The following is a 27,536-nucleotide window of genomic DNA, read 5'->3' on the forward strand; positions in this document are numbered from 1 at the left end:
CAGAGCTTCCTTGGAGTGAGCAACTAGCCAATCAGCGTTGAGTCTGAGGCGCAGGTACCTGCATGGTCCGATTACATAAGACAACAGCCCGAGATGGATGTTGGTGCCTTGTGGCCTGACATGTGTACAGTGGTCGACCATAACCAGCTTCCGATACCTTTGCTCTGACTCCATACAAACATGCAGGTACTTGAGACCCATGTTCTGATCAAATCCGTTTTAAATACCTAGGTACCTGGCCTTGTCTAAGACAAAATCTCAAGCCTCTGACTTTGTTTGTCGCTGGAGCTCGCAAAATGTACTTGGCTTATGTGAATTCATAATTAAGAAAGACTATTCAACTAGGATATCAAACCGAACAATACCATTTTCCTTTCCTGCCTCCCCTTCCATGGTTACGACGGGAATATCAGACCCCCTCTTTTGCCCTTTCGCTCTCGAACTCAAGGTATAAGTGTCCTTAGAGATGAAGAATATTGATAAAGAAAAAGGCTGAAGAAGAACAAGGCGTAACAAGGAAAAGAAGCAAACCAAGGGACCGTTTTTTTCACAAAGTGAAACCAATAAAAACTTGGAAAAAAAAATAAAGCAATTAAGAAATGCTCGCCACCACAAACATAATAATTCCAGCCGTAAAATACTGTTAGACACTGCTTCGTAATATGTTCCTATCCAGAATAGTATACGCAGATCCTTATTTTATACCCATACGAAGGGAAGCTCAGAAAGACACCTAAAAGACTGCAGCCCCAACCTAAGGGTTAGGTGTTGTTTCCCGGCTGCCTCGGGGCTCACGTTTGCTTAAGAAACTGCGCCGCAGGTGAGATTTTGGTGTATCGGGTGCGTCCATCTCCGCAGGTTGGAAGCTGCTCTTGAGCGTGACTGTACCATCGCCCACAGTAAGTTCCTTTGCGGCATTAGATCCGCTCTCGTCCACAAAGTAGATGTGCTCTCCAAGTTCGTCACTGCTACCGATGAAGTGATCTCCCTTGGCTTCAATCTTGAATTGCGCATCGGCATTGCAGGAGACCTTGAACGTCTCCTCAAAGTTCCATTTTCCATTCGACGCCTTGAAGTGCTTGGTTTTGCCAACGATCTTCTCCTTTGGTGAAAGCATAGACACCAAAATGAAAAGATCTGTTGACAAAGGATAGCCTGAAGCACCCACAATCGTAAAGGTAGCTGTACCCTTGGGGCCGCCACCCGCCGCAGTACTATGGATCGAAGTGGCAACGCTCTTCGTTCGGGTGTGGCTGGGGGAGCTTGTCTGCGATGTGGTTATATTCTGAGAAGCATCTGGGGACTCGGAAAGACCAGTGGCTTTTCTCAAGCCAGGCTCCCCCCCGGGGCCGCCTTCGCTTGGCGTGGTAGTGACAATCGGGATGTCTGGATGCTCTGGCACGGTTCCGTTTTCTTTCTCCTTCTTTCCGCCAAGGATGCCTCGCTTCAAGAAGGACGCGCCTCTCCCAACGCCGTGGCCGACAACACCAGCGACAGCGGCACCTCCCTTGATGGGAGCTCCAGCAACGCCAGTAACAATTCTGGTGGGGGCTCCCAGACCGGAGAAGGTAGATGTCCCATGGATACTCCTTGTGACGTAATCTGGCCGGAATAGTAATCGTAGGCGAACGGTTCCCGACTTTCCATCGAGCATATACCTAGATTCACTGGCTTTGAACGGCTCTAAAGAGTCCAGGTTGATTACAGCCCCCCCCAAGAAGTCTGGCTTGTCGGCGAAATCATAGTCATACACGTTGACATTGAACTTGGCTGCTGTTCGCGAGGGCACCGCAATTTCAAAGTACTCATTCCAAGTCGGGCTGAGTGTCTTCTTGATGACTTTCGTCTTGTACACCTCTTCGCCATTGAGCTCAAACTTGCAGTAGGGATCGCTCTTTCCGTTTCGATCGGCTGATGGCAGCTCTGCAGCATCCAGGACGTCCACACGAAGTTTACCCATGTTGTTGATGCTCTCGCTGGCATCTAGCTCCATCTTGATTGGGATGTACTTGAGGCTGACCTTGACCCAGCCGCCTTTGCCTTCATCGGTTCGGAGTTTGAGCATTGTTGGGTTGTTCTAAAATGCAATGTTAGTTTTCTTGAGCCAATTGCCACAGGGCAGTTTGTATGGCTTTAAATTTCTCTCGCTCACCACACTTACCAAGCACTGTTTGAGCGTTTCCATAGTGTTTCCAGTAAGCTGTGCCAAAGTCTGGTCCTTGTCGTCACCCTTCTTGCGAGCCTTCAAGGTGAGGCGTGAGAAGTCGAGTTCACGGATAACGCAGTCGCCAATTTCATCAAACTTGTGTGTCCTGGTTGGCGCAGTTGATGAAATGTAAGAGGGATAGGCCATGTCGTCTACCCAGATTTCGAGACGGCTATTGTTGTCAGGCAATTCAGCTTCCAGGAGACGGAAGATGAGGAGACCGCTTTCATGCTTGAGAAGCTCTTCAGGGCTGAGACGAATCTTTGGGGGACCAGTACTCTCCGCCGACGGCCGGCCCGCGGTTTCAGAGTCGGTCTTGTCGCTGCTTCCGTTGGATTTACTCTTCTCTGAACTCGGTCGTGGTTTGTCCAAGCTGGCCCTAAACTTGCCAGCGTTGGAGTTGCGATCAACGGACGGCCGCGGCGTTTCTCCAGATTTGTCCCCAGACTTGTCGTCAGCAACTTTGCCATTAGCCATCTCGGATTTCTGTGCTTCCTCGGCCTCCTCCTCCTCTTCTTCAGGATCCGCAACGTTGAGACAGGGATAGAAAGCCGCTGTGTATGTAAGTGTACCCTTGACGATGCCCTTGCCGTGTAATCGCAGCCCTTCGTTGCGAAGTGTCTTCTTGTCGTGAACCATGTATTCACCATTCTCCTCTTGGTGAACAAAGTCACCAGCAAAGAGTTCCACTAAGCCAAGGCTGCGGTCCTTGCCCATCTTCTCTGCATCCATCACTTCCAGAGTGAGCCGGTCGCGAGGCGAATGGATAGGGACGTAGAGAACCTCGTCCCACTCGGGGTTTAGGTCGTTTCTGAACGTCACAGTTCTTGCCTTGTCAATACCCGAGAGTAAAACACGAACATATGGGTCTGATTTGCCAAATGACTCAAAGTTTCTTAAATCGGTAGCCTTTTGGAAGTGCATTCGCATGACACCAATGGGGGTTGAGTAACCACCCGTGCCAATGACGCCTGAGATGGCAACTGGGCGCCACTGAGCCATCATTTTCACACGGCCAGATTGTGTTCCGGACAGCTGATACCATTCTTTGCCTTGTGCCATACACTCCAGCATTTCATCGAGTTTGATCTGGTACTTTCCAAGGTCAGGATCACTAATGAGACCCCGATCATCCTTGATAGTGACGCCCAGCTTAGCCTTGCGTCGGTCCGTGATGAGAATTTCCTTGGAGCCATTGTCCCAAATGGGGTTATTGGTGCGTTTGAGTATCTTCGTTCGATGAACAGTCTTTCCATTGAGGAACAAGGCTGCGTATGGGTTAAGAAGACCGACCAAGCTCTTGGTACCGTCCAAATCCTTAGCTTGCTCAACAGTGAAACGGAGAATGCCTTGGTTAGACTCTGGGGGCGGCTCGACCTTTCCATCAGGCAGAGTCTGACTTTCAAGGACTGGGAAGAATCGCAGATCGCATGAGACGACACCGCGAGCTTTCCCGTCACCAATGACTTCAAGTCGCTCATTCTCATGAACATTGAGTTCTTCAAGATCTTCCAGGCGGAATGTGGCAACACCAAGTTCTTTGGACTTTCTGAAGTCGTTCTTGTCAAATACCTGGATATCGAGTGTGTCATTAAAGGATGTAACAATGAGATAGTGAGTCTCATTCCATCTTGGGTTCGCATTGTCCTCAATAGTCTTTGTTCGAGCAAGTTCCTGCCGACGACTGAAGCTGATGGAAGCATATGGATCCACTGTTCCGGCGAAATTGTCGGTATTCTTGAGGCCCTGTGCGCCATGCAAGGTGAGGGCGAGAACACCCACAGCTTGATCAACCGGTGTACCCGCAAGCATCTTTGCAATCTCGATAGGGAAGACGTTGGGTGAATACATCATTGGTGCCAAATTACCATGAATCTGTTCCAGGATGAAGCTCTCAAGTCCAGGGATGAAGTTGATATCGAAACCGAAGCTGTCACCACCAAGAGGTTTGCAAACGTAATCAATCGTCGGGCGTTCGAGGAAACACATTTCGACTCTGTCCACATGCGGGAATGGAATCTGGAGCTTGATCTTGAGTCGCATGAGGCCAGAAAAGGACATGTCTTCAACGATAACGTCTAGACCCTTGCTGATCATGGCCTTGCCGATTCTTATTTCGAGCACGACCTTGGGATTGATCTTGTTCTTAACCTGACGAGCCGTCATATCGGCGGTGTCATTGGGAGTAAAGCTGAATTTCCAATCCATGATGACGATGTCGTCCTCGGTCTTGGGGTACGTTTTGACATGCTCCATGCGGGGAGGCTTAGAGCCGAGGGTGAAGGTCTTGAGCTTCAAGCTGTCGAGGAAAGCTGGGGTCGCAGAGCTGAGAACTTGATCAACGGAGTTGACAATGGTTTGTGCCAGGACGGGCTGGTAGATGGGCCAGAACTTGACCATGAAAGAGTTGATCCACTCCAGCGACTCGTGATCGTTCTCCAGTTTCTTTATGGCAAGTTCTCGGGTGATGTCATCGCGGAAGTTGCGGCGGACTCGTCGCAGCGAGGTTCGGTAGTATGTTGCGCAGATAGCCATAATAATCATAACCCAAGCCAGACCACCACCAAAAACAGCGACAAGCCACGAGGAAATACAAGCGAAGATAATCAGTGCGGTGTTGTGGTACCAGTCTGCATAAGTTCGTGGGAGGTTAGTAAGAATGGTTGTTTGCGCGCGGTAATAGAAGCTCTTGATGTTGAGCGCGTACCTCCATAAAGGCTGTGTGGTAGTCTTCCCTCCAGCCAAGTTGAATGATCCAGGAGACTCTCCGAGTTAATCGCGCCGTCACCCCATCCAAATTTTGGAGCCCAACCGGTGCGGGAATACGGAGCTTCTTGGGAACCGGGATCCATGCCCGTCACGTCCTGGTTACCATCCGCATCTTTGGCGACGTCAAGAACACCAGCTGTGCCAACGTCGGGCAATTCTTCGTCAGGTCCAGTACCATCGTCGACATCCGTGATGATTGCAGCACCTTTGGGACGTCTGCTTCTTTGAAGTTCTGGGGGGATGGCCTGTGCATGTGAGAAAGAAGAGAGTGCTGGTCAGCAGGAGGCCCATCAGGAGAGAGGATGTTTCGGACGTGATTTCGCGACAATCGACTGTGCGACCGCGGGGATGCTTTAGGGACAAAGGTGAAAAGCTTACAGCCTGAGCTTGAGCTCGTTTCTGCTCCGGAGTCGCATCTGGATCGAATTTAAATGCAGGAATGCCAGCGTTCCTGGACTGCTCGACCATCTCCTTCTCGGCATCATCAGCACTTATCATGTTCTCTTCGGCGGCCTCAATAGCGCCCTCCTGCTTGAGCTCGCGCTCCTGCAAGGCGGACATCTTGCCAGCTACAGGCGCAAAGCCAGGAAAACTAGAAACAAAACTTGGTAGCCAATGTTGCGGGGCCCAATTGGGAGGAGATTGTCGAGTAGAAGGGTATACGAAGCTCGCGAAGTTGGGCGACTAGAAGAACCAAACTATTAGCAGGGAGGACGGCAAAGCTGGTCGAAGTGATGACGTGGGGTCTGATCTGGTGCCATAGCTGGCACAGGCTGGCCAAAGTGGGAGCCCAGCGCAAGTGGGCAGCAGCTTGAGACTGACTGGAGCTCGTTGATCTAGACCAGCACTGAAAAGCAGTCTGGTCCTGGCTGACCCACGGCATTATCCCTGTGCGGACGGTTGCGGATACGTACCTTGTCAAGGACAGGTGTTTGCGGCGTCGAGCCACGACAATGGCAAGGAAACTGAAGCTTCGCAACGAGGTTCGACGGTAGGTACAAGCGACAGGAGGGAAGGTATGAATAGTCGGAGGCGGGAATAAAAAAGGATGAAAAAGACAGAAAAAAAGTAAAAAAAAAAAGAGAGGCGTGCCAGTGGGAACTGGGCTGTCGTGGGATGAGGAGTCGCCCAGTACTCTGGGCAATCAGCTTTAGCACGGAGGACTCCAACTAGTTTGCTGTTGAGAGCTGTCTGGTGGCTGGACCAGCCACTCGAGCTGCTTCGATGCGAGCAAAAACGCTAGCTTGCTTTTGGCGATGCAGGCGGCGGGAGGCAGCGATATGATGGAATGAGTTGGATGGATGGATGGATGGATGGAGGGAGGGAGGGTGTGGGATAAGAAGTAAAGATAGTGGAGCTGTTTATACAGTAACCGTGGATGATTCAAAATGAGCATGAGCATCAGAAATAATAGAAACGATCTTGTAGCACTGTAGAGAAGGGGTGAGCAAAAGCAGCTCGACTTTTGGAGATGCAAAAGCAAGCGAGCGGCAGCCGGCGTCTACAGAATACAGCAGAGCAAGGCAAGGCAGGGGAAAAAGTGAAGGGACATGGAATATTCAGAGTGAGTGGATCGGCACAGCTGGAGCTGGAGCTGTTTGGAGGCGGGTGCATGTGGATTCAAGGTTTCAATGTTGATACCGAAGCTCAAGTGGCTCCCGGACGATCGGGTTGGGAGGAGCTAATCCAAGAACCAGCCAAGCCAGCTCAAAACTTCAGGAGGTACGTACTGTACCTTGTGTTCTGTACTCCGCAAATTCCGTGCGTGCTCCAGTCTGGTGCCTGGTACTTGCCTTCAATGTTCACCATTGAAGGTCGTCAACTTGGCTCGTACAACACGGAGTACATTGACGACGACTCCGTGCATTGGAACCCTGACCACCTGCAACTCCAAACAGACTCTTATGGCGCATCCGCCAGTCTTGCAAATTCACCCAGAACCTAAAAGTTGGCACCAGGCCATGTCTCACATGCTGGTCATGGCCAACTTTCAATGTTCACCGTTCCATGCAAGACCCCAATGGGACTTTTCTCTTTATTGTAAGGCACCAGACCGGACCAGACGTCGAGTTTGATCAACGGCCAAGCCGCCAACCGCCCCAGTTGCAATCTCCAGTGCCGCCAACACCAGAAACAATCAGCCCAAACTCTTCAATGTTCCCATGCGGGCGGGTCTTTGGCTAGCTTTGCAATATCGGCCATTGCGAACGCTAACAACAGCTCCAGTTCGTCGCGGCGGCCATCCCTCACCATGTCCATGTTCCATGTCCCCTACATGCTACAATCCGACGTCCACGATTGCGGTTCACGGCAATGCCCAGGAACGCCTGGACCTCGATGGCCCCGGTTCTGCTGAACAACGACGTAATGATGCCCCATCGCCAACAGGCTTCCCTTGTCAGCTTCCCCATTCTGCCCAGGTTGGCCATAGTAGGTTGGAGCGGCGCATGCGGGAACGGTGCGGCTGGTTGGCTGACGGTGGTGCTGTGGAGCAGCCAAGTGGCGCTTGCCGCACGCAGTCCAGCTGGAATCTGATTTCTGTCAAGTTTCTGTCAAGTCTGGTCTGGTGTGATGTTCCCAACCCAGCATGGCAACCCAGGAGTCCAGGGCCAGACCAACGGATTGCCAGGTTGGATGCGGATGCTGTTTTAGTTTTTGATTGCTGGTCCGACAAGACTGGACATGGACGGAACTGGAGTCTGTCTGGTCTGATTAGACCAGCACCAGATGGGACGGGGCCGAATAAGCGAAGCTCACGCCCGTCAAGCATCAAGATCAATCAATGCTCAAGCTGGGCATCAGCAGTTTCCAGCGTTTCTGGTTAACCAGACCTGACCCTACGTACGACACTCTGTGATGGACCATCTGGTGTTTCTACACCGCGCAAACACGACTTAGAGCACTGACATCCAACATCTTGGCCCCGAATACTCGACCCTTCTACATCGGTCAGTCCATTTGGCATGCTCATCCCATCTTTACACAGTCAGCCACTTAGTACTGCTCCCTGCCCGAAATGGAGTCACTCGTTGATCAATCCGCCCGCATCACTCCGAGCACATGCGTGCCACAACGTCTCGTCTAACCCGCCGTCTGCGCAAATCACTCGATTTCTTGGCCATGTACGAGATTTCAACACATATGGAGCCGACACATGGACATCACGAATCGCTTGAATAGCATTATGACGAGTATCCTGTGTTCACTATCTATTTTGCCGCGCCGCAGGACCCTTGGCAGTCTGAACTCAGCATTATCAAAGACGTAGACGATTTGCAAGTGAGCAAGGTCTACTCCGTACTCCATGAAAGGCCCTTCCGAGATCGAACTGCAGTTAGGCTCTTCACAAAGAATATCAATCCATAACCAGCTGAACATTTTCGCAGATGTTCTGCTGTTCGTGGAGTCTTCCTCACGGAACAAACCCTACTTCACATCCCGGCATTCCCACCATAATATTGCGTCAGGCAGTAGTCCCCATCGCTGAGTCCCTGGTCCCCCCCGACAGAACGGATCTCTGTAGCGTCGCATGCCCTGTCGCCATGCCCAAATCCCGTAGCTAGCGTCCTGATCTTAGGCGACGTGAGGCCCCACTGTGACGATGTTGTGCCGATCTTTATGTTACCAGCCACTGTGAGCTGGCCTGATCCAGGTGCTTGGGTTTGTGAGAGCCATTTGGTGCGAGGTGGTGTTGTATTGTAGATTGCCGAGCATGGCCACGCCTACGACCATGTCATGCTCGTACGGAATGACAAGATACGCAGGGAGTACACCGAACAGCGACCAAGACTCGACTTCTGGAACCAAGAGTACGTCCACAAACTCTCGCACAAAGTGATCTGTTATGGTGCACTGGTAGTAGAAACATTCTACTAGATTACAGTATGTGCGGCGTTTAGACACATCTCTGAGCTGGCAAGTTGTGCACACATGGTGACAGAACAACTTACACTTAGGCCAGGTACTGGGCTTTGGCAAAGTTTTTAAAAATGCCGTCTTATTGTACAACTGGGCACGACGAGATAATGTCGAAATGCAACCGTTCAAATTTTGAGATGTAGTTCCCACTCTCAGCTCTAAATCGTTCAATCTCGCTCATCACCATATTTATTCCCGCCATGAAGCCCTCCCAACGCCTAGCCTTGAAGGCCCAATTATACCACCCAAGGTATATGAAAATGAGAGGAGCCAGTGACCTTATTACCGATCGCTAAAAATGAACGCCAGCAACTAAGTGACGATAACCAGCAATACTCCGCAAACCCATGAAAGAAAAATGCTTCTTTCGGCAAGCAAAAGCTACCGAGTGGCGTTGCAAATGCAAAAAAAAAGGAGAAATCTAGAACCCGAATCCATCATGCTGATGAACCGGGCACCGGCCCGGATGATTAACAAACCAAGCCGAAATGCAAGATCTATGGAATCGACAAAGACACTCCAGTCGAGCCATGGGTATCCCCACCATAAACTCCTCCAAGCATATCGTACACTCTGCATCGTCGACGCAATCCTTCTCTGTCGCCGGGTAAACGTACATGCCTGTTCGGCGAGGCACCACGGGCGGTGCTGATGCTTCTTGTCCCTCGGGAGGACGAGGGCTACCATATGTGCTGTGATCTTGGACACACTTGTTGATGTGTGCTTCACGAAGGGCTTCAAAGTTGGGTAATGAGCGCACCGGGAGCTCTCGGTGACAAACGGGACATTCGTCTTCTTCTGCGATTTGAGGAGGGGGCGGCAAGGCACGTTGTCGAGATGAAGATGCGATTTCTCCGAACCCATATGAGCTGTGTCTATGTCTTGAGGAGGATGTGGCTATGTTGGATGAACCTGTGGCAAGGAACCGCTCTAGGTGTGATGGATGAACATGGGGTGCACTCATACGATGACTGGATGAGGCAAGAGTAGGTGAGCTTTGGACAGATGGATTCTGTTTCCAAGAAGCTGTTAGAAGGATACCAAATGTCGATATGTAGGAAAATGGAGGCACGCTTACCATTGTGATGCTCCTTGCCCTGGCATAGTGATATTGCAGCGGATCCCGACTGTCTCCGCCAGTGAATACAGCACCATACCTGTTAGATGGATGTGTAGTTCCATGAGAGCCGCCCAGACTGCTACGAGATCTATGATGTGCCGATCGGGGAGATCCAATCGATGGTGTCGGGCTCTCGGGTGGTGCCGTGTTGGGGTCCGGCACACAAGGATTGCAAAGACGTACGCGCTCGCCTCCTGATAATCCATTTACGTCAAAGTACCCAGCGCCCATACCGTCGACAAGGAGACTCGATGGCATCGATATGTCAGAGCCCGGCTGCCGTACGATGTACTGATGCGGTATAATAATCCTATGAGGAGAGCAAGTGGCGCAAACAACTCGGCCGCATTTCCTATTCAACGAGATTGTTGGTCATCATGTTCTTCGCGGAGGGGTATTACGGGAATGAGAACTACACAACATACCTGCAGTGGTGCTTGCGAACAAAGAAACTAAACTGGGTATGACAAATGGGACAGTATGTGACTTCTGCGTCTGGCTGCCATCTAGGGAGCACAAACTCAGGTGTGACGCCATCGTCACCTCTTGGTCGATGTACTCGAGCAGCGTCTTGCGACGGCCGTCTCCCTGAAGACTCTCGTCGTCTATATGAGGCATGGCCATGCCGTGTATCTTGCGGAGGTGCCATTGCGCGAGATCCAACTTGTTCGCTTTGGTGATCGCCTTCGTGGGCTGCATGCGTGTATGCACCCCTGTATCGAGCTTCAAGGTCTGCCCAGTTAACCCTGAGATTTGGCATGTTTTGCACCTGCACCTGCACTCTCGTTGAGCCCTGACCGGTAGATTCTGGTTGATCTGAGCGTGCTGGTGCTGCAGAAGAGGAGGTTCGAATGGGAAGAGACATGGGCTCGTTTCGATCATGGGCGGTGGAGGGTACGGGACTGTGTGAGGCTGATTGTATTGGTGACGAGTGACGGGATCCAGCTGTTTCCGACTCCATATCACCTTGAAGACGCGCACCAGAATGATCTGTATCCGATCGTGTATTACTCTCGTCATCGGTTGAGGGCCCGCGAGATGCATCTTCGCTGTCGTTCACCTGCACACGGGCACTTGATCCTTCTCCCCCACGACCAGCAGCCTCACCTTGCTCACTCTGGTCTGCATGGTCCGAATCGGAGAGGACTCGTTCGACGAGGTGAGTTGGACAGTCGAAGTATCGGGAACATTCTTGGAAGTAAAACTCTGCTGTTTTCCAACGGCAGGTCTCTGAACCGTGACCGCTCGCGTGCGAGGAGGTCATAGAATCGGGTCGTGGGGAGTTGGCATGATCCCTTGAATCGTCGTTATCTACGGGGCTTGACCCGCCTCGAGGACTTGACATGGTGGAACATCAGGTCGTGACTCCAAACCTGCCTTGCCTTTGGTGTGCTCTGCAGGAGTTGGAAAGGAGGAAAAGTCGTCGGGAAGAAAGGGATGAAGGGATGGATCGGATTTCGAGATCAGATGTTGGAGGGCTGTGGAAAGACGTGAGATGTATTAATAGGTCGCCACAAAAGTTTCGGGTTGAGACGCAGACGCAGACAGACACGCAGGGTCTGAGCTTGGTTCCGCCACCAATTTGACCATCAGAAAGTCAAGTCAAGCACATGCACGTCGTTTCGGGCGCTCAAACGAGTTGGCCTTGTTTCCAAACTCTGGAGCTAGACAAAGGCATCAAAGCTCAGCCACCTTGGACAGAGTTGTGCACCATCAGCCCATGGCAAACGAGTCTGGTTCCCTAGTATCGCCTCTGTCTGGAGAGTGGCCGCCTTTGCTCGATTTTGTTCCATACACATCGAAGGAGAGGAGGGGAAACAATGACACGCGATCACTCTTGCGTCAGTTGCAACCTGGTGGTCTGTCATGGGCACATGGCTCATGGGTCATGGCTAATGTCCTGGTCTGGTTGGTGCCTTGCGCCCTTCTCAGCCACGGGAAAGTCGGAGTGGAGGCAACATTGAACATTGGAAATGGAGGCGAGTTGAAGATGCATGTGGCGTCTAAAAGTATAAAATGATTGCCTTGGGCAAAACACAATACAAGGCCATGCAAGACGGCGCTGTATTCGGGACATGTTTATTCAAAGTTTTTCTGACTTCTGGCACATACGAGAGGTCACCTATGGCAACTACTCCGTCCCGTTTGGTCCACGTGTGTCTCGACAATGGAATAGACTCAAGACTCAAGAGTTAAAGAGTCAAGACCCACAAGTCCAAGCTGTCTGTTAGTGCCCGTTATAGCTCAACCATGTCTAAACCAAAGAGGACAGCTAGTTTTAGAATTTATCTAGCATATTTAGCAACTTAGCACGACAGCTTGAATTTCCTTGTTCTTATTACTAACTGAGTCGTAAACCTTCATAAGCTACCCTTTCCTTCCATCGCTAGCTCTCCTCAGCAGTCATTGTCAACCTCATTGGCAGTCGACTTGTATTCTGTCCATAGTTAGCAAACGGACAAGTTTTCTCATACCCTACCTCACACTAACCTTTCCAATGCCGTTTCGGAATCTTTGCAGCATACAACTCGTCGATTTCAGCAAGAGTACGGTTCGAAGTTTCCGGCCTTCCAAAGTCAGCGTGCGTCTCAACCACAAACAAAGTAAACTCACAGGTAAAAATATGCCCAAACCAGCGTAATCAACATACAGCCTCCAAAGATCAAGAAAGCCTTGGCTCCAAGGTTGGCCCTACACAAACAGTGTTGGTTAGTATCCCCCGTATAAGCGAGCAAGATGCAACGAGCAAGCAGCGAGATCAAACGTACGCATCTGGACTAGTAATTTGCGGAACGGCAAACGTAGTAATAATGGCAGTAGAATAGCTCCAAAACGTAGTCCAAGACATGGTCGGCTCACGAAGCCGTGATGTCGGGACCTCGGTTGGTAAAACGTATGCACTGTTGTCAACTTGTTAGTCTGTAACCACCAATATAACCAACAGCAACAATAACCAAGGGAGTCAACCCACATTGACTGAAAGCAAACCGAGTTGATAAAGCTGAAGATTATACACAGCGCAGCCAGCCCAACTCTCTGTCCCTCAGTTTTCAGCCCAGCGCAAGCAAGAGCACCGCACACCACATCAATGACAAGCAGAAGCACAAAGCCCACAAGAGCCACTGGTCGTCGTCCCGTCATGTCAAGAAGAAAAGGCCCAATAAGTGTTCCAAGAAACTGCAGCAAAAAGATGATGATTGTGATCTTGAACGGGTCATCAACACCGCTTTGTAACAAAATAACCGTCGAGTACGTCGAGACGAGAATCTGGCCACCGACTTGACTTAGACACAGTGGCGCAGACGCCGTGAGAGTTCTCTCAAGATGCTCCAGTTTAAGAATCTCCCACACATTAACCTGGACCTGTTCAGAGTGCGAGTGCAGCGCAGCCGCCGCGAGACTTAGTTCTTTTTCCACGAGGGCAGCGTTGCCGCCCCGGAGGAGGAGCAAATTCTTCCGCGCATCGTCTTGTCTTCCCTTGGAGAGTAGCCAGATCGGGGACTCCGTTAGGAAAAGGGACAGAATTACCAGAGCTCCGGGGAAGACGGCCTGTATGAGCAGCGGGATCTTGTACTGCCATTGATCCGTGAGTTTCTCGGTGGCCCAAACGGCGACTGTGGCGATGACGGAGAGGACGCCGCTTCCTGCAACTGTGAGACCGACAGCTCGTGCGCGAAAGTTTGCAGGCGTAAGTTCGGATAGGTAGACGGGGCAAACGTTTGTGAGAATGCTGACTCCAACGTCTATGAAAAGTATTAGTTTTGAAGGGGATAGTCTTAGAGGGTAGCCGTCAACAGTGAACATGCATACAGTTTATAAAGCGACCAACGACCATTGCTGCTAGATTCGGGGCAAACAGTTGCAATATAGAGCCTGGAATGCTAAGAAGCCCATAAGCGAGCAAGTAAGTCCCCTTACGCCCGAGATATTTCTGCGCAAAGATGGCCGCAAATGCGCCGCAAGCCGCTCCAACTAGAGGAATACAGATGAGAAGATTCAAGTTTCTAGCCTGTGCGTCTCGTGTGAGTAGGATGACCATAGCGTGTGTTTGTCTTGCTTGGGACGTACGGTAAATACATATGCGCCTTGGAAGCCAGGTCCTTGGTATCTCGCTACAAATAACGGAAGTGAGACAAGAGGTGAAGCAAATGCGTTATCATAGCCAAATAATCCCATTGCCAGACCGATGATAATCACTTGAAGAAAGGATAAATGTTAGTGGTTGATAGTCTCCCGCGAGAGAATGACTTACGATTCATAATCACTCGCCAATTCCACCAACGGCCATTCTCATCCATACTCGTAGACCCCTTTGCAAATTCTCCATCGTCGACATGCGCAGTCGCAATGTCTTTGGATTCGACTGTATCCATGTTTGCACCGATCGTATTTGGTTTTGCTAAATATGTCGTTCAACGTTGCGAGCCTTACCATCACGAACGGTTGAAAACGCAGCAGCAGCAGATCACCAGCTAAATAACCAAGACACAAACCATAACCTCGACCCGAATCAAATAATCCTATACTCCAAATCAATAGTTTCTATCATCGCGTTCGTCAATGGAGACTGTTTCGCCGAGTATGAGTCCAACCCAGTTTCCCCGAGCTTGCTGCCGAGCAAGACTCCGCGTTCGCGTGGCGGCGCCACATATTGAGTATCACCAAATCGCCGAGAGTTGACGACTCAACTGTACGAATATTTACATGCCATGTATTTATTTCAATAGATTCAGCCATTTTTTCATATTGCTTCTGGTTGTTTACGGCAATCTGATTCATTCTATTTCCGGCCGATCATACGAAAACCCCTGCTCTATCCCTGCAATGGCAGCTGTAACGACATCAGAAGCTCCCAAATTGGGACCGGAGGCATCGCTTCTCAAGTCCATTGCTAAATTCACTGAGATGGAGCATATGGCGCTACAAGAAACGAAAAAGCTGTCCATTATCGAAGCTGTAGACCGGGATTACATCCAGGTAAGCTTTTGACTGTCCATCTTCTTACAGGTAGCACTGCTAACTTACATCAGGGCGTTTCTCAGCCTCCTTATTCTGATAGTGCTCTCGCAAATCCATTTGACGAAACACTCGCCAGGGAATGGGTAAAAGATGTAGTTATGAAGTTTGCCCGCGGCCCGCCTGCATACTGTCGGAGACGACCTCTTGCAGAAGTCACCATAAAGGACGTCTCCATTACATATGGAAACGACGACACCTTTCGAGTCCGGGTATATGTTCCCGCTGTAGAAGAGGCGAATAATGCCCCTCGTCCCGCCCTTGTCATGTATCATGGCGGAGGATGGATTCACGGATATCCTGAAGTAGACGAAGGTAATAGCATCGCTCCCGCAAACTCCCATGTTAGTTGATTTTAACACGGACGGCAGATCTATCCATCTTCTTCGCCTCGGAGCTCCGCGCCATCATCATAAATGTAGACTACCGCCTCGCTCCGGAATACAAATTCCCACTCCCCCTGAACGATTGCTATCAGGCTGTCCAATGGACACTAGACCACGCCCAAGAATACAACATTGATACAGCCCGCGTTGCTATATGGGGGTGTTCCGCGGGAGGTAATCTTGCCGCTGCAGTGGCACTTCGTGATGCGGAAGAGCATGAGAAGCCGCGCATTTGTCACGTCAATCTTGTTGTGCCTGCGACGAGTCACCCAGAGTTATATACAGAGGCATTGAAGTCTGATGACTCGAGCGTTAACAAATTTGACGCTGGGCTGGGGAGAGAGGCGATCAACATTTTGCTTGGTGAGATAGACATAACAGCCATAACAACTGATTTGGAAACTAACAGCTTGTAGACAAGTATGCGGGAGACAAGAGCCGTGATCGTTTTGTTTCGGTGTTAAAGTCTGACATACCCTCCAATCACCCACCGGTGCACGTTACCGTCGCAGGAAGAGACTTCCTTCGAGATGAGGGCATTGCGTACTCTCTTAAAATTAGAGATGCAGGGATTGACTCTGAGTTGGATATCGTTCCTGGCGTGCCGCACGGCATGTTGTTTCCGCCGACGACGCATGTTGCCAGGCAGTTTTTCAAGAACCAGGTTCGGGTTCTCGATTATGCATTGAATTATGTATAATTTCTTATATAGTTTAAATAGATTAGGAACTCTTACCTGTATTCAGTATGCACATGTCCACGCAAGTGTAAGCAGCGCAATTCCAGCAAGTTTAGCAAATACACAGAAGCCAGAAATATAATCAAACATAAATCCATTTCACTGTCCCTCCTCAACCATCAAATTATCCTCCCCACACGTAATCTGCCTAGGCACCTTCTCAATACACAACTGCACGAGGCTCAGCTCCGGCGCAAAATACCTCTCATAATCCATCTCATACACCGTCCTTATCAAATCCCCAATAACAGCCGTACAATTGGCAAGAATGCCCAGATTCGAAGCAATGTCATATATCGCCGTCGCAAGACTCGCCAGCTTGCCATGCCCCACGATCCTACACTCCCCAGGTCGTATGGCCCGGCTGTACTGCAGGACAGTGAGCCCCATTATCTGCAGCGTGTATCCCGCACCAGGGGCACAATGAGAAGACGCCTTGTCCTTCCGAGACGACAACACTTCCTGCCAGCGCAGACAGAGCTGCCATTGTCGCGTGATGTCCACGTCGGCTGCTTGGAGGGATGCGTTTCCCAGGACGCCCTGCTCGATGACTTCCGACACGGCGGGGCTGGAGATGGATATTTTGGAGATTTCCTCGGCGGTGGTGGCGTTGTATAGACTCACGAGGGCGTAGAGAAGGTTGACGGCTTTGTTATCCAGAGAGCCGAGGTGGATGTTTGCGAGGTCGCTTGGTAGGACGGAGCTTGGCCGGTATTGCTCGGGGTACCACCGCATTGAAGATTCGAGGGTGCTCAAGTTCTCGGGACATGGAATCATTCTGTTCTTGCGTGCCTTTCCATAGACTAGAATTGATGCCGACTCTGTGATGAACAGGATGGCTTCGAGACGGCGGTATAACGCGCTGTCGAGAGAGTCCAGCTTGTCGGGGTCAATCAGACGAAGCAATCCAGCTGCTTCATTGAGATGGTAAAACGCCAGGTTATGCCTGTCGCAGACACTGTATGCAATGAATAGGACCAGCGAGGCAATGACGGCATTGGTAGACGGACACTCGGCAAAGTGGTCTCCGTTGCAGGAAGCACGAGTCGATTCAATCGCCGTCGCTATTTGTATCAAGCGAGATGAACCGTGGTGCGGATTCTTGCGAAACAGGACTGATTCGTTGAGAAGATAGATGGACAGACAGGTTGAGCGGAATTCATTGCTGGTGGTGTGCTCTCCGCGCTCAATCTTGCTGAGGAGAGTGTCGAGATGCCACATTGGGTAGCGCTGGTATACGGCCCAGAAATACTTCGACACCTCAGCCGTAAGGGCTTCTTTTGAAAAGTCGATACCATCTTCGGGTGGGAATGAGGGAGCGTTGCGGGCAACTTCAACCGCGCAATTTGGTTCAGCCATGGCTGTTGAATCGAAATCAAAAGGCAGGACATCCGGAGTGGAAAAGATGAGCTGGTCCAAATTAAAGTCGGGGGGTAAAGAAACGCCCGTATCCGTATGCTCAGGACTCATGTTGTTGAAGTAATCTCCTGCGAATCCATACGAGGCAGAGTCCGTGGACTGGGAAGAATGGTCATCCCGGCCTTCAAAACCACCACCAGGCGTTTCATGTTCCTGAGCCTCAGGGCCTCCAGGACTGGGGCGTGATGGGGTTGAAGAGCAGAGCGTCTCTTTTGAACGAATGCCTTGCGAAGCTCGAAGTTCTCTCAACCGGCTGTCTTGTGTGAGTACACAGGCAAGCTGTGGACGGAGTGAGAATTTCCTCACCTTCCTGTTTTTGGTCCCCTCTGCCGCCGTTCATCGTTATAGGTGCACTGCAGGTCAGTCTGCACACATCTAAGGCACCTAGAGTCCAGTGAAGGTTCGGATATATTCTGTCGACACTTTGTCAAGTCAGTGGTGAGCCTGCCAACAGCTTCAATCTACTCAACGTACTCGAAGCTTGCGTCGTCGACAGGCGTCGCACGCCTTTGCCGCGGGTTTACCGTTTTGCACCATGATGGCATTTACACGGGTGCAGGCATACGGGGATAAGGAATAACGCCAGTAGAATAAATACACGGGGAAAGGAGGAGTTACTGTTGTCAGCAACTGGATGAACCAGACCCTTTCTTCACAGCTGAAGTGAGTGGCTTACAACTTTAGCCGATCCCATTCCACCGGATTTCTGCAACTTCCCGAAACGCGGGGCCCCGCAATTCACCAAACAACCGAGATCCCACCAGCATGTGTCAATTCCATGTTGGAGATGGTTTATTTCGTCCACTTTTCGATATTCAATTCCTGTATCCTATAGCTTTATTCAAACACGCCTGGTAATCTGAAACACGTCATGATATCTAAGCCAAAATACAAATCGCCCGCTATTCCCCAACCTCACGATCATCGTTCCAATGTATAAACGACAAAATACGCCATTTCCAAGTCGCATGTCGAATCTTCTTACCCCAAAAATACAAAGGAATCCACAAAATGAGAACAGCTGCAGAGATCCCGGCCATAGCTCCATAGGCATTTTGATAACCGCTCTTATTGATCCAAGGGTTTGTCTCAAACGAAAGTAAGAAACCAAAGAGGGCTATTTGCCGTTAGTATTTTCTCGTGAGACGGTGTACCAGCTACAAATAACACTTACATTTAAAGCCCATCACGGCTAGAGTAACTTCACCAGCCACGGGTCGATATGCGTCGATGACGTATACTAGGCAAATATTGGTGGCCTGAGTAATAGAAAAGTTCACTGCAACTTCAGTTAAACCGCAACATTCTCAAAATCACCTTATAGGGGATGGACTTACAAAGGCCGAGCCCTATTGTTGGGCATATCCAATGCAATTTGTGTTCGATGCCGACTCCAAACAGGACTAATGCCAATGGGGAAGTTATGGCAGATATCATAATGGCTGGGAGTCTCATCTCGGGCTCGCGAATTCCGCCATTTCGTTTGGTAAGGTAATCCGCAACAATATCACCCAAATGTCCACCAGCTGGTAAACCGAGCAATGACCCAATGATAGCAGATATGAAGCACAGTCCCACCTGATAAGGCTTGAAATGGTACGTCTGTTCAAAAGCAGGATCAACATTGGACGTGACGGCAACGAGAAAACCAATAGTGGCTGCTTGAACAAGGGCAGCCCACAGAACGGATGGAAGCAGAATGAGACCAAAAGGGCGAATCATCATCTTAAAAAAGTTCTCAGTGGTCAGTGTGCCACTAGAGATCTTGAGTGATTGGAGATATGTGTGCTTCTTTGGGACAGACTTCGAGGTTGCTTCAACATCAGAAGGGGAAGGGGGGCTCTGAGACTGGATCTCGTCGCCTGAGCCCGATTCGTGCTTGTCAGCAAGCTTATCTCGGGGATATGCTGTCTCAGGGAACGTGAAGATTGCCAGCAAGAGAACCAATCCAACCAAAGCAGAGCCAACCTGGTAAATGGTTCGCCAATCATGATCAATGGTGATCAGTCCAGATATAACCAGGCCGATGGCAACTCCAATGGAAAGGAAGCATGTGTATGATGACATGATGCGTCCTCTTTGGTGAAGGAAAAAGATGTCGGCAATGGAAATCGGGGCAATCGTTTCAGCGGCGCCAGCACCGAACCCCATCAATATTCGCGCTGCCAGGAATCCACCGTACGACTTGTCGAAAATGAGCCAGACAGCCGTCCCAAAGTAAATGAGATAACTGAGGATGTACACTGGCCGGCGCCCCCATTTGTTGGCCATTGGTACCCAGAATAAATTTCCTGTCCCTTGTAGCAGGGCGGTGGTTGTGAAGAAGTACGCCGTTTTAGGAATGGCCGAACTCATAAGGGAGTGAGTCTTCATGGCATCAGGGAAAAAGTCAAGAGCGGTATCAACTATGGCAATAGTCGGGCCAGCTGCCAGAAAGTTGCACATGGCCATGGCGAAACAGAGCAAGGTAGCTATGTAGGTCTTCTTCCATGATGGCCTGCAAGAGGAAGTAGTGTTAATCAGCGAGTCGTTATGATGGAGTTTAACGGAAACTATAGGAATACCCCCAATGGCAGAACATACCAATTCAATGGATCATTAGGGTCTGATGACGGGGTTGGAACCAGAATAATGGCGTTGCTGTCATGTTGCATCAACCGAACATTGCCCAGAGTGCGCTTCCGGCGCATCTCTGCCGCCGGGTTGTGAGCATTTGGGTCCAACGTCGAAGCGACAGCCTCGTTCTTCTCCGGCATGATGACGACAGCAGAAGCAGCACCCTTAGCGATGTTGACAAGTGTGCAGGACAGACAGATCAAACAGCAGATCTGATACGAGAGATCTGTGTGGACTCGAAGTGACGTTTTGGGGGTGGGAAGTGACTTATATCAACCCGTCCGTCGGCCAACAGCGTCTCACTGCCGGAGATGTGGTCTCCTGGCTGCACTCTAATCAGAAGCTTACAATTGAGACAAGGTATTTTAGGGTAAAGGCCTGAAAAGCCTAGACTCGGATCACGAGCCGAATGACTGGTTAAAGGGGGATTGGATACTAGACACTTTCCTCGAGTCTGGTCTGATCCACGCCCAGCGGGCACCAGGGCTCCAGCTCCAGATACAGTTAGCAGTCGCCGGTTGAGGAATGCAAGACCAAACTGTACCAGACATGTAGCGGGCGCAACCCTGCAGAAGCCAAGATGACCGTCACAATTTGATGTTGCAACGGCTTGCGTGATTATTCTGGGATGCTTGCTTGCTGGGGTTCACATCACATCGTCAGCCATTATGCGTCGTCTGAGAAAGGTTGAAGCGAGGCCCTGCCAGATGGCGGCTGAAAACATGAACCAGTGGTGTTGAAATCTGGAAGGAGCACTGGGCCAACGGAAAGTCTCGTTCTTTCTTTTTTTCGCCTCGTTTATTTTGTGATTTTTTTTATTTTTGGTCCAATTTTGTCTCTTAATTATGCCACGAATATTCGCACGGGTCTTACCGTGAGCGACTGTGCGGCAACCTATGATTCAGCCAACACACCACGATCCTGGAATGAGGACGAACATTACATGTAAACACTGCAATGCAGCATTGGCTGCATGGCGCTTCTCGACTGGTTTCCTGCAAGCCCTACGCCGCTCGTCCCACACCAATGGGTGCACAATCTCCTCTTCCCACGTTGTCGGGCTGGAAAAAGTGGTCAAGGTCTGCAGGTCGGAAGATTGGCAGCACCGAATGCATTTCTCTCTGCAGCATCCTGCGTCAGCAAAGATCCCGGTTTATGAGACTAGACCACAGTTTGAATCTCCCTGGCAGGCTAATCCGTCTCTTGCCGCTCATTTCATGCCCAGCTGACAGAGACCAAACCAAGGAACTTAGTGATACCTACCAAAGAAGGCAGTTGTTGGATTCTGCACAGAACACGGAGTATCATTTACGTCAATTGGTTCGCTACTATTTCGGGTATCCCTCTCGTCTGTGAGAGCTGAAATGACTGGGGGCTGATTTATTACCTGATACTCCGTATACTACCTGGCGGGTTGCACAAGCACAGCATTGACTATGATCAGCGTCGATGCTCATCTCGCTACCCATTCGGCCAGTGCCAAGTCGCACACTCAGACATTGTGGCTTGAGGCTGGGCGGGCGATCCGGAGGGCCAGAACCACGGAAGCTGCCTGGGCGTCCCTGGATGCTGCAATTGCCGAGAAGCACGAGTGGTTAAAGTACGGGTACGGAGAGAGACGAACTGGAGCGTGAAGATTTGGGTTGGCTCCATGTAGCCTGCCAGTGCGGATACGCAAATCGATCTGGTTTGGCCGGAGAATGCCTGGCTGGCTGGTGGCGTCCAGACCAGTTGACAAGTCTTGAGCAAGCTGCTTGGCTTGTGGCACAAGGATATTACCGATCCCATGTGCCATTTGATGTGATTCAACCGTGTTGGTGTGCTTCCAATCAGGCTGGAGATGTCGACGCCACGTTCTAGCCAGCAACAGGCTCTTTTGGTCAAATTGTGCCCACCAACTTGTCCAAAGATAGTGCACATTGGGCGCCGATTGCACGAATTCGGCTCATCAGGAGTATTTTGCTCCAACAGGTGTGTGTCGGAAGGAGGTTGTTGAGGTTAACTAGCTAACCAGAGCCCGTTCCGAAATCGCGGCATGCCCGGCCGGCGCACCACCATTTCACCATGTCAGTCGATTTCTACTGCCAAGTCGAGACTCTCTTGTTATATTCAGGGGTTAAGTTAGCAGTTTGTCGACGCATCGTGGCATATGATTCCGTGGATGATCGGGCATCACACAACATGTTTGTGCAAAGTCTGATGATACCAGGCGCTTTGGTAGAAGCCTACAAAAAACTTGTAGCCATGGACGAGGCAAAAACGTACTGTACAACTGATACGGAGAAGTGCGTAATTATGGGATGGGAGCCGTTGTGAAAATAAGCGTTGACAAGAGACTATCGACAGCTCTGATGCCATATTTCGGAGAGAAGACCGCCCAAAAGCTCCGAATCCCCAGTTTGCCGCGCAAGCTGGCAAGCCCATGTTTTGCGTATTATCGTGGCTTTCATGGTGCAACGCGTGTGCCGCTCCTGTCAGGCTAGACACATGTATGAGTAGCAACGGCAGCAATGGCCTGTCACCTTCTCATAGGAAGATGAATCCGTCTTGGATTCTGCACAGCTGTGCGTTTATTTTTTTCCTTTGCTGCTGCCGTGTCTTTGATGGTGTCTCAGATAGACACCATACTGCAAGCCAGAACCTAACCTACCTCGAATATTCATTGCTCGTGCAATACGAAATTCTGTCATGAAGTTTCACACAGTCAGGCAGACCAAACCAGAACGCAGTGGAAATCGTCAAAATGTTTTAGCTGGAAACAAACTCGGCCGGTATTCGCAGGCTGTGGATATAAACGAGGGAATCAATGAATCGTGAGCCTCGTTCAAGACCAGCGACCTTTTTCTCTGCTCGACTCAGGTTGTGTCTGGTCTGGTGCCCACATGCACTTGAGTCCGGCATGGCGCATGGGGCTGTAAGTTAGCGTGCTCTCAGGGCTTCTCGGGGCTTTTTAGGTCTCATCCATGGGCATCCACAGGCTGGTCTAGCGTCAATGGCCGCCGCTGGTTCCCCCACCAGGCGCCCCAGTGCCAGCATCAAATCGACACGGGGTCGATCAATTCATTCAATGTTGATTGATTCACCCGTCAACCCAGAAATGATCAATCATCAGTATGCACTGTCACTGTCACTCCGGAGCCCGAATGGGTCGTCTGATGTCTTGATTGAAGATGGTCGAGGTCAATGGGGAGAACACGATGCGGTCAGTTCTTACAGATTAGTACCAGGCCTGACTTCCAAATGACAAAGGAAGTCAAGTGCAATCAACGGCTGGGCTCACACATGTGTGGGGTCTCGTTGACACTCAACCTTGATACATGTGCCATCCTGCCATTTGGTGTCAAGTCTCCGTGTCTGCTGGACCTGGTTCTTGATGGCTTCCGGTCCAGGACAGGACTCACCTTCATCCCCATCCCCCCGTCTTCATCTTCATCCTCAATCCGTCCATCCATCCATCCATTCATGGATGGACCCGCCATCCTCCGGCAGCAATCTACGGCTCGCAATCCGACGCCGCTGTGGATGCCAGCCAAACAATTAAGACATCCAGTCCGCGCGCATTGCGTCGCCACCGATCTCGTCTGGATGTTTCTTTTGCCCTTCTTCCCTGCTTCCCTGCTTCTAGCCCTCGCCTTTTGCATTTAGATGGTTCATGTTGCGCCAAGTCTGCCAACCCTGACTCCATCAAACGTTGACCCTCAACGGAGTACTCTGTACTGAATAAGTATCTGCATCTTGATCTTGTGATCCTGTCACACCTCCCAACTTTGGCCTGGTTCCGCTCGAGCATAGCATATCGAAAAGCTGCTGTTTACAGCCACCTGTCCGTCCATGAATGCCTCGCAAGATTGCACTATTGCACCTCCTTGAGCTTCCAATTCCTCCGGGTTAGGCTTTGAGACCGCTCGTTTGGTCGCGCAATGACAGGTCCCTCGTTATCGCAGATTCTTGATCCTCCACGACCAGCTTCAAATGCTCCTCCTCCTCCTCCTCCTCCTCCTCCGCATCAAGCACCTCAGCCAAATCTTTCTGCGCCGCCACCACTCCATCCTGGAGCTTCAGGTTCACAGCAATCTATCGGGCATGCCTCACTAGCCACAGTCCCCGAGTCAAACTCTTCATATTCATACGCCAATGACGGACTATCTGCGCAACAATCTGGTCCGTCGTCGACTGCGACAGCAGCGCCAACTCGGGCAGCTACGTCTTCTGCGCCATCACGTCAAAATCACGGAAGCAATAACTTGTACGCCTGTCGCGATTGTGGCCGCTCCTACTCTCGACCGGAGCATCTGGTGAGACACGTTCAAACTCATACACTTGGTCGACGTTTTACTTGCGAAATTTGCCAAAAGTCCTTTGCTCGAAAAGATCTCTTGCGCCGGCATGTTGCAAATCATGACAACGATTCGCCACAGAAAAGACGGCGAACGAACTCGTCGCCTGGAGCTGGACGTGTTTCTCAAGCATGTCGACCGTGTGCCATTGCCAGGGTCAAGTGTGATGACTCCAAACCATGCAGACGTTGCGTAAATCGCAAGTTGACCTGCGTTTACTCGGAAGCAGGCCCTCCGTCCAACGTTCATCACCATTTACCGCCGAATCTGCATGCTACAGTGACCCACGATTCTAATCAGTCTACTGTAGCGGCTGCTAGTACCGAATCAGGCAACTCTTCCTCACCAGCTTCCCACAGTCATGCCCAGTCAGCTACCAGTGGCCCTTCATCTCTCCCTGGAGCAAGTACCAAGACTACGCCATACTCACAGACAACCTCCTTCAAACCCGAGGAAAGTCAGTTGCCAACACCAGAAACTATCATGGACCAAGGTATGTGTGAACTGAACCACAAAACATGCTCTATAGGACAGTTCGCTAGGGCAAATAACGGCCAATCGTTTACTAACGGTAGATCACGACGTAGCGAACAACGAGCCCATTGTACCACCTGCTTTTGAGCCTTCAACAGCAGTCATGGACTTCAGCAATTCACCATTTTTCGACTTTCTGCGAGATGTGCTGTATGAGCAGCCGTTTGATCCGAATAAGATGACAGTCCCGCAAGGCATGCCCATTCTTGACTTCTGCGACAATGCGAACCTCGAACTGACGGATCTGGATTTCGGCATGCTGGACCACTGGAACGTCGATGGCATGATTGAAGGGACAATGCCGGTGCAGGACTTGATACCTCAACCTGAAAAGACAGCTGAAATGAATCAAATGCGGAAGAGTCTGGTCAAAGTTTGGACCGAGTCACCATGGCGATGGGATCCAAAGTCAAATGACAACGGGTATAAGGAACAGAGCTTCTTTGCCGTGTCAGCCCAAGACACATCAGGCTCTCAGTTCCAACATAGCCGGGATCGCTTGGAAAGAGTTGTGGTTGAGAAACTGGAACAGTCTGGGCGAGACCGTGTGATGGCTATTTTGCTCTCTCAGTGCCGCCAGACCTCTGTAGCTAACCAGGTTGCCGCATCTTTCCCTACTGTCGACGTGTTGGATACTTTAACGCATATATTCCTTGCTGCGCAGGCCTGTCAAGTTGATTCCTGGATTCACTTTCCCACTTTCAAGCTGAAGGACCAGTGGCCAGAATGGATTGCTATGGCTGCGGCCCATGGAGGTGCCTTGACTCCGGTGCCAACATTGCGCAAATTCGGGTTCGCAGTGATGGAGGCTGTCCGTAAGTAGTAGCGTATTTCCACCAGACCACATTCTCTTGGCCACCGGCTAATGTAATACACAGGTATCACGATTCCAGCTCGGGTATGATGAGGTCACCCTTCGCGTTTAGTCAATAATGGGTACTGATTTCGTCCAACAGTTTGAGGAGAACAACACAGCCATCCAGCGGTTAGGCCTGGTTCAATCACTGATCCTGGTTCAAGATCTTGGCTTGTGGAGCGGCAATCGGCGTAGAATGGAGATTGCAGAGTGTCATCTCGTCATTCCAGTCACGGTAAGCGCTTGCTATAGTATGTAGAAACGAAAGTGCATGGATCAACTAACCGGAAACTTCAGATGATGCGTTATCGAGGCAAGTTTCAAAGGGCAAAATATCCAATTATCCAAGTCGACCCTTCGGATGAAGGCGAGGTTCTTGAGGAAAAATGGAAGATGTGGGTAGAGAGGGAACAATGGAAACGGTTCGTACTGCCTAGGTGTGGCCAGCGAGAACTGTTGCTAATTTGCCCTTTTCTACAGACTTGTCTTTCACTGTTACCTCCGGGAAGCACAAACATCAATGACAACGTTGACGAATCCCTGTTTATCGTATTCGGAACTGACACTCCCCTTGCCTGAAGCGAGAGAATTGTGGTTTGCAAAAACAGCACAGGAATGGAAGGCACAGTATCTTGAGAGAAACGCAGGACATTCGAAGCGGCCACCTTCAGTCGGTGACCTCTTTCACGATGTACACCTGTTAACGGCAAATCATTTGCGTCTAGACGTGCAGTTTTCGATTTCGATCTTCCTTCACGGATTCTGGGCATTGATTCTGGAATATCGACAACTCAGTTCCGTCCACAAGTCCCGGTCATATGCGAACAGCCTAGGCGGAAACCCGAACCTACTCCTGCAGTCCCGTCACCAGGAGCTGGTCAAGGACCTCCAAAGCTTTCACCTCATTGCGGCTAATTGGCAAGACATGTCTGCAAGAGAGCACCTTCTTCTCAACCTGTTGATGATGAATCTGCACGTTTCACTCGACGATTTGCAACTATTCTTGGGCAAGGAGGGCGAGGACCAGGCGCGTCGCATCTACCCAACGTTGCAGCAATGGGTCACTAGCTCTGAGGCACGGTCAGCAGTTTGGTGCGCATCGCAAGTTCTACGCTACGCCAAGTTCTTCCCGCCAGGACACCTCAAGGACTTTTACGCGGTAGCCGTACACCACGCGGCGATAACGGTGTGGACATATGGTGTGGTGACGAGAGCGAACCGACAGCAGCTTGCGTCCCTCCAGGCTGGCGCTGAGCGAATATACCTGGATAGCGCGGACTCGATTGCCATTCAGCGATTCATCGGATTCGGTCAAGGGGTGCCGATGATGAAGGGGCCAGTAGAAGGTGGATCGACTCCGGAGGCATCACTTCATGATCCTCGAGCTTGCATGGACATTGCTCAGAATATTCTGCGTGTGAACTTTACGCAGATACAAGAGGGGTTGCCTCCGATTGTTGAAAACCTCCTACAGCTGATTAAACAGCTGGGTAATGCGGCTTGGGCCGTCGGCCTGGGTTAAAGGGGATTGGAACACAGTACAGAGGGTAGGAGGATGGAAAATATAGACTAATCTGTCTTCATTTTAATTAGGATCTAGTACTCCAGAAACACGAGAGG

The 27,536-nt window shown here is 50.6% G+C and overlaps 8 protein-coding genes across 8 annotated transcripts; 3 read left to right on the forward strand and 5 right to left on the reverse strand.

Moving 5' to 3' along the window:
- Window positions 1-754: 754 nt before the first annotated feature.
- VFPPC_02964 (C2 domain-containing protein) lies at window positions 755-5,536 on the reverse strand (the record flags this gene model as incomplete). Its single annotated transcript, XM_018282531.1, has 4 exons — window positions 755-2,077; window positions 2,162-4,836; window positions 4,914-5,220; window positions 5,354-5,536. 4 exons carry the CDS (start codon window positions 5,534-5,536, stop codon window positions 755-757), a joined length of 4,488 nt encoding a protein of 1,495 aa, XP_018147042.1.
- A 3,778-nt stretch (window positions 5,537-9,314) lies between these two features.
- On the reverse strand, window positions 9,315-11,358 carry VFPPC_02967 (kinase anchor protein; the record flags this gene model as incomplete). Its single annotated transcript, XM_018282532.1, has 3 exons — window positions 9,315-9,919; window positions 9,968-10,365; window positions 10,451-11,358. The coding sequence occupies 3 exons, from the start codon at window positions 11,356-11,358 to the stop codon at window positions 9,315-9,317; spliced, it is 1,911 nt and encodes a 636-aa protein (XP_018147043.1).
- A 1,051-nt stretch (window positions 11,359-12,409) lies between these two features.
- On the reverse strand, window positions 12,410-14,386 carry VFPPC_13368 (MFS transporter, SP family, general alpha glucoside:H+ symporter; the record flags this gene model as incomplete). Its single annotated transcript, XM_018291145.1, has 8 exons — window positions 12,410-12,450; window positions 12,504-12,580; window positions 12,627-12,704; window positions 12,782-12,913; window positions 12,985-13,756; window positions 13,824-14,022; window positions 14,082-14,209; window positions 14,266-14,386. The coding sequence occupies 8 exons, from the start codon at window positions 14,384-14,386 to the stop codon at window positions 12,410-12,412; spliced, it is 1,548 nt and encodes a 515-aa protein (XP_018147044.1).
- A 451-nt stretch (window positions 14,387-14,837) lies between these two features.
- Window positions 14,838-16,115, forward strand: VFPPC_02968 (alpha/beta hydrolase fold-3; the record flags this gene model as incomplete). The annotated part of the gene is made up of 4 exons (XM_018282533.1): window positions 14,838-14,990; window positions 15,044-15,344; window positions 15,401-15,778; window positions 15,832-16,115. The coding sequence occupies 4 exons, from the start codon at window positions 14,838-14,840 to the stop codon at window positions 16,113-16,115; spliced, it is 1,116 nt and encodes a 371-aa protein (XP_018147045.1).
- Window positions 16,116-16,253: 138 nt separating this feature from the next.
- On the reverse strand, window positions 16,254-18,110 carry VFPPC_02969 (fungal zn(2)-Cys(6) binuclear cluster domain-containing protein; the record flags this gene model as incomplete). Its single annotated transcript, XM_018282534.1, has 3 exons — window positions 16,254-17,826; window positions 17,880-17,995; window positions 18,048-18,110. 3 exons carry the CDS (start codon window positions 18,108-18,110, stop codon window positions 16,254-16,256), a joined length of 1,752 nt encoding a protein of 583 aa, XP_018147046.1.
- Window positions 18,111-18,475: 365 nt separating this feature from the next.
- Window positions 18,476-20,024, reverse strand: VFPPC_02970 (MFS transporter; the record flags this gene model as incomplete). The annotated part of the gene is made up of 3 exons (XM_018282535.1): window positions 18,476-18,690; window positions 18,757-18,813; window positions 18,917-20,024. 3 exons carry the CDS (start codon window positions 20,022-20,024, stop codon window positions 18,476-18,478), a joined length of 1,380 nt encoding a protein of 459 aa, XP_018147047.1.
- A 2,229-nt stretch (window positions 20,025-22,253) lies between these two features.
- Window positions 22,254-22,505, forward strand: VFPPC_15588 (hypothetical protein; the record flags this gene model as incomplete). Its single annotated transcript, XM_018293341.1, has 1 exon — window positions 22,254-22,505. The coding sequence occupies one exon, from the start codon at window positions 22,254-22,256 to the stop codon at window positions 22,503-22,505; it is 252 nt and encodes an 83-aa protein (XP_018147048.1).
- Window positions 22,506-24,109: 1,604 nt separating this feature from the next.
- On the forward strand, window positions 24,110-27,438 carry VFPPC_02971 (C6 transcription factor RegA; the record flags this gene model as incomplete). The annotated part of the gene is made up of 6 exons (XM_018282536.1): window positions 24,110-25,019; window positions 25,114-25,875; window positions 25,939-25,958; window positions 26,017-26,151; window positions 26,214-26,338; window positions 26,397-27,438. The coding sequence occupies 6 exons, from the start codon at window positions 24,110-24,112 to the stop codon at window positions 27,436-27,438; spliced, it is 2,994 nt and encodes a 997-aa protein (XP_018147049.1).
- Window positions 27,439-27,536: the final 98 nt, after the last annotated feature.

This window comes from Pochonia chlamydosporia, chromosome 2 (assembly GCF_001653235.2).
Source record: "Pochonia chlamydosporia 170 chromosome 2, whole genome shotgun sequence".
Taxonomy (NCBI): domain Eukaryota; kingdom Fungi; phylum Ascomycota; class Sordariomycetes; order Hypocreales; family Clavicipitaceae; genus Pochonia; species Pochonia chlamydosporia.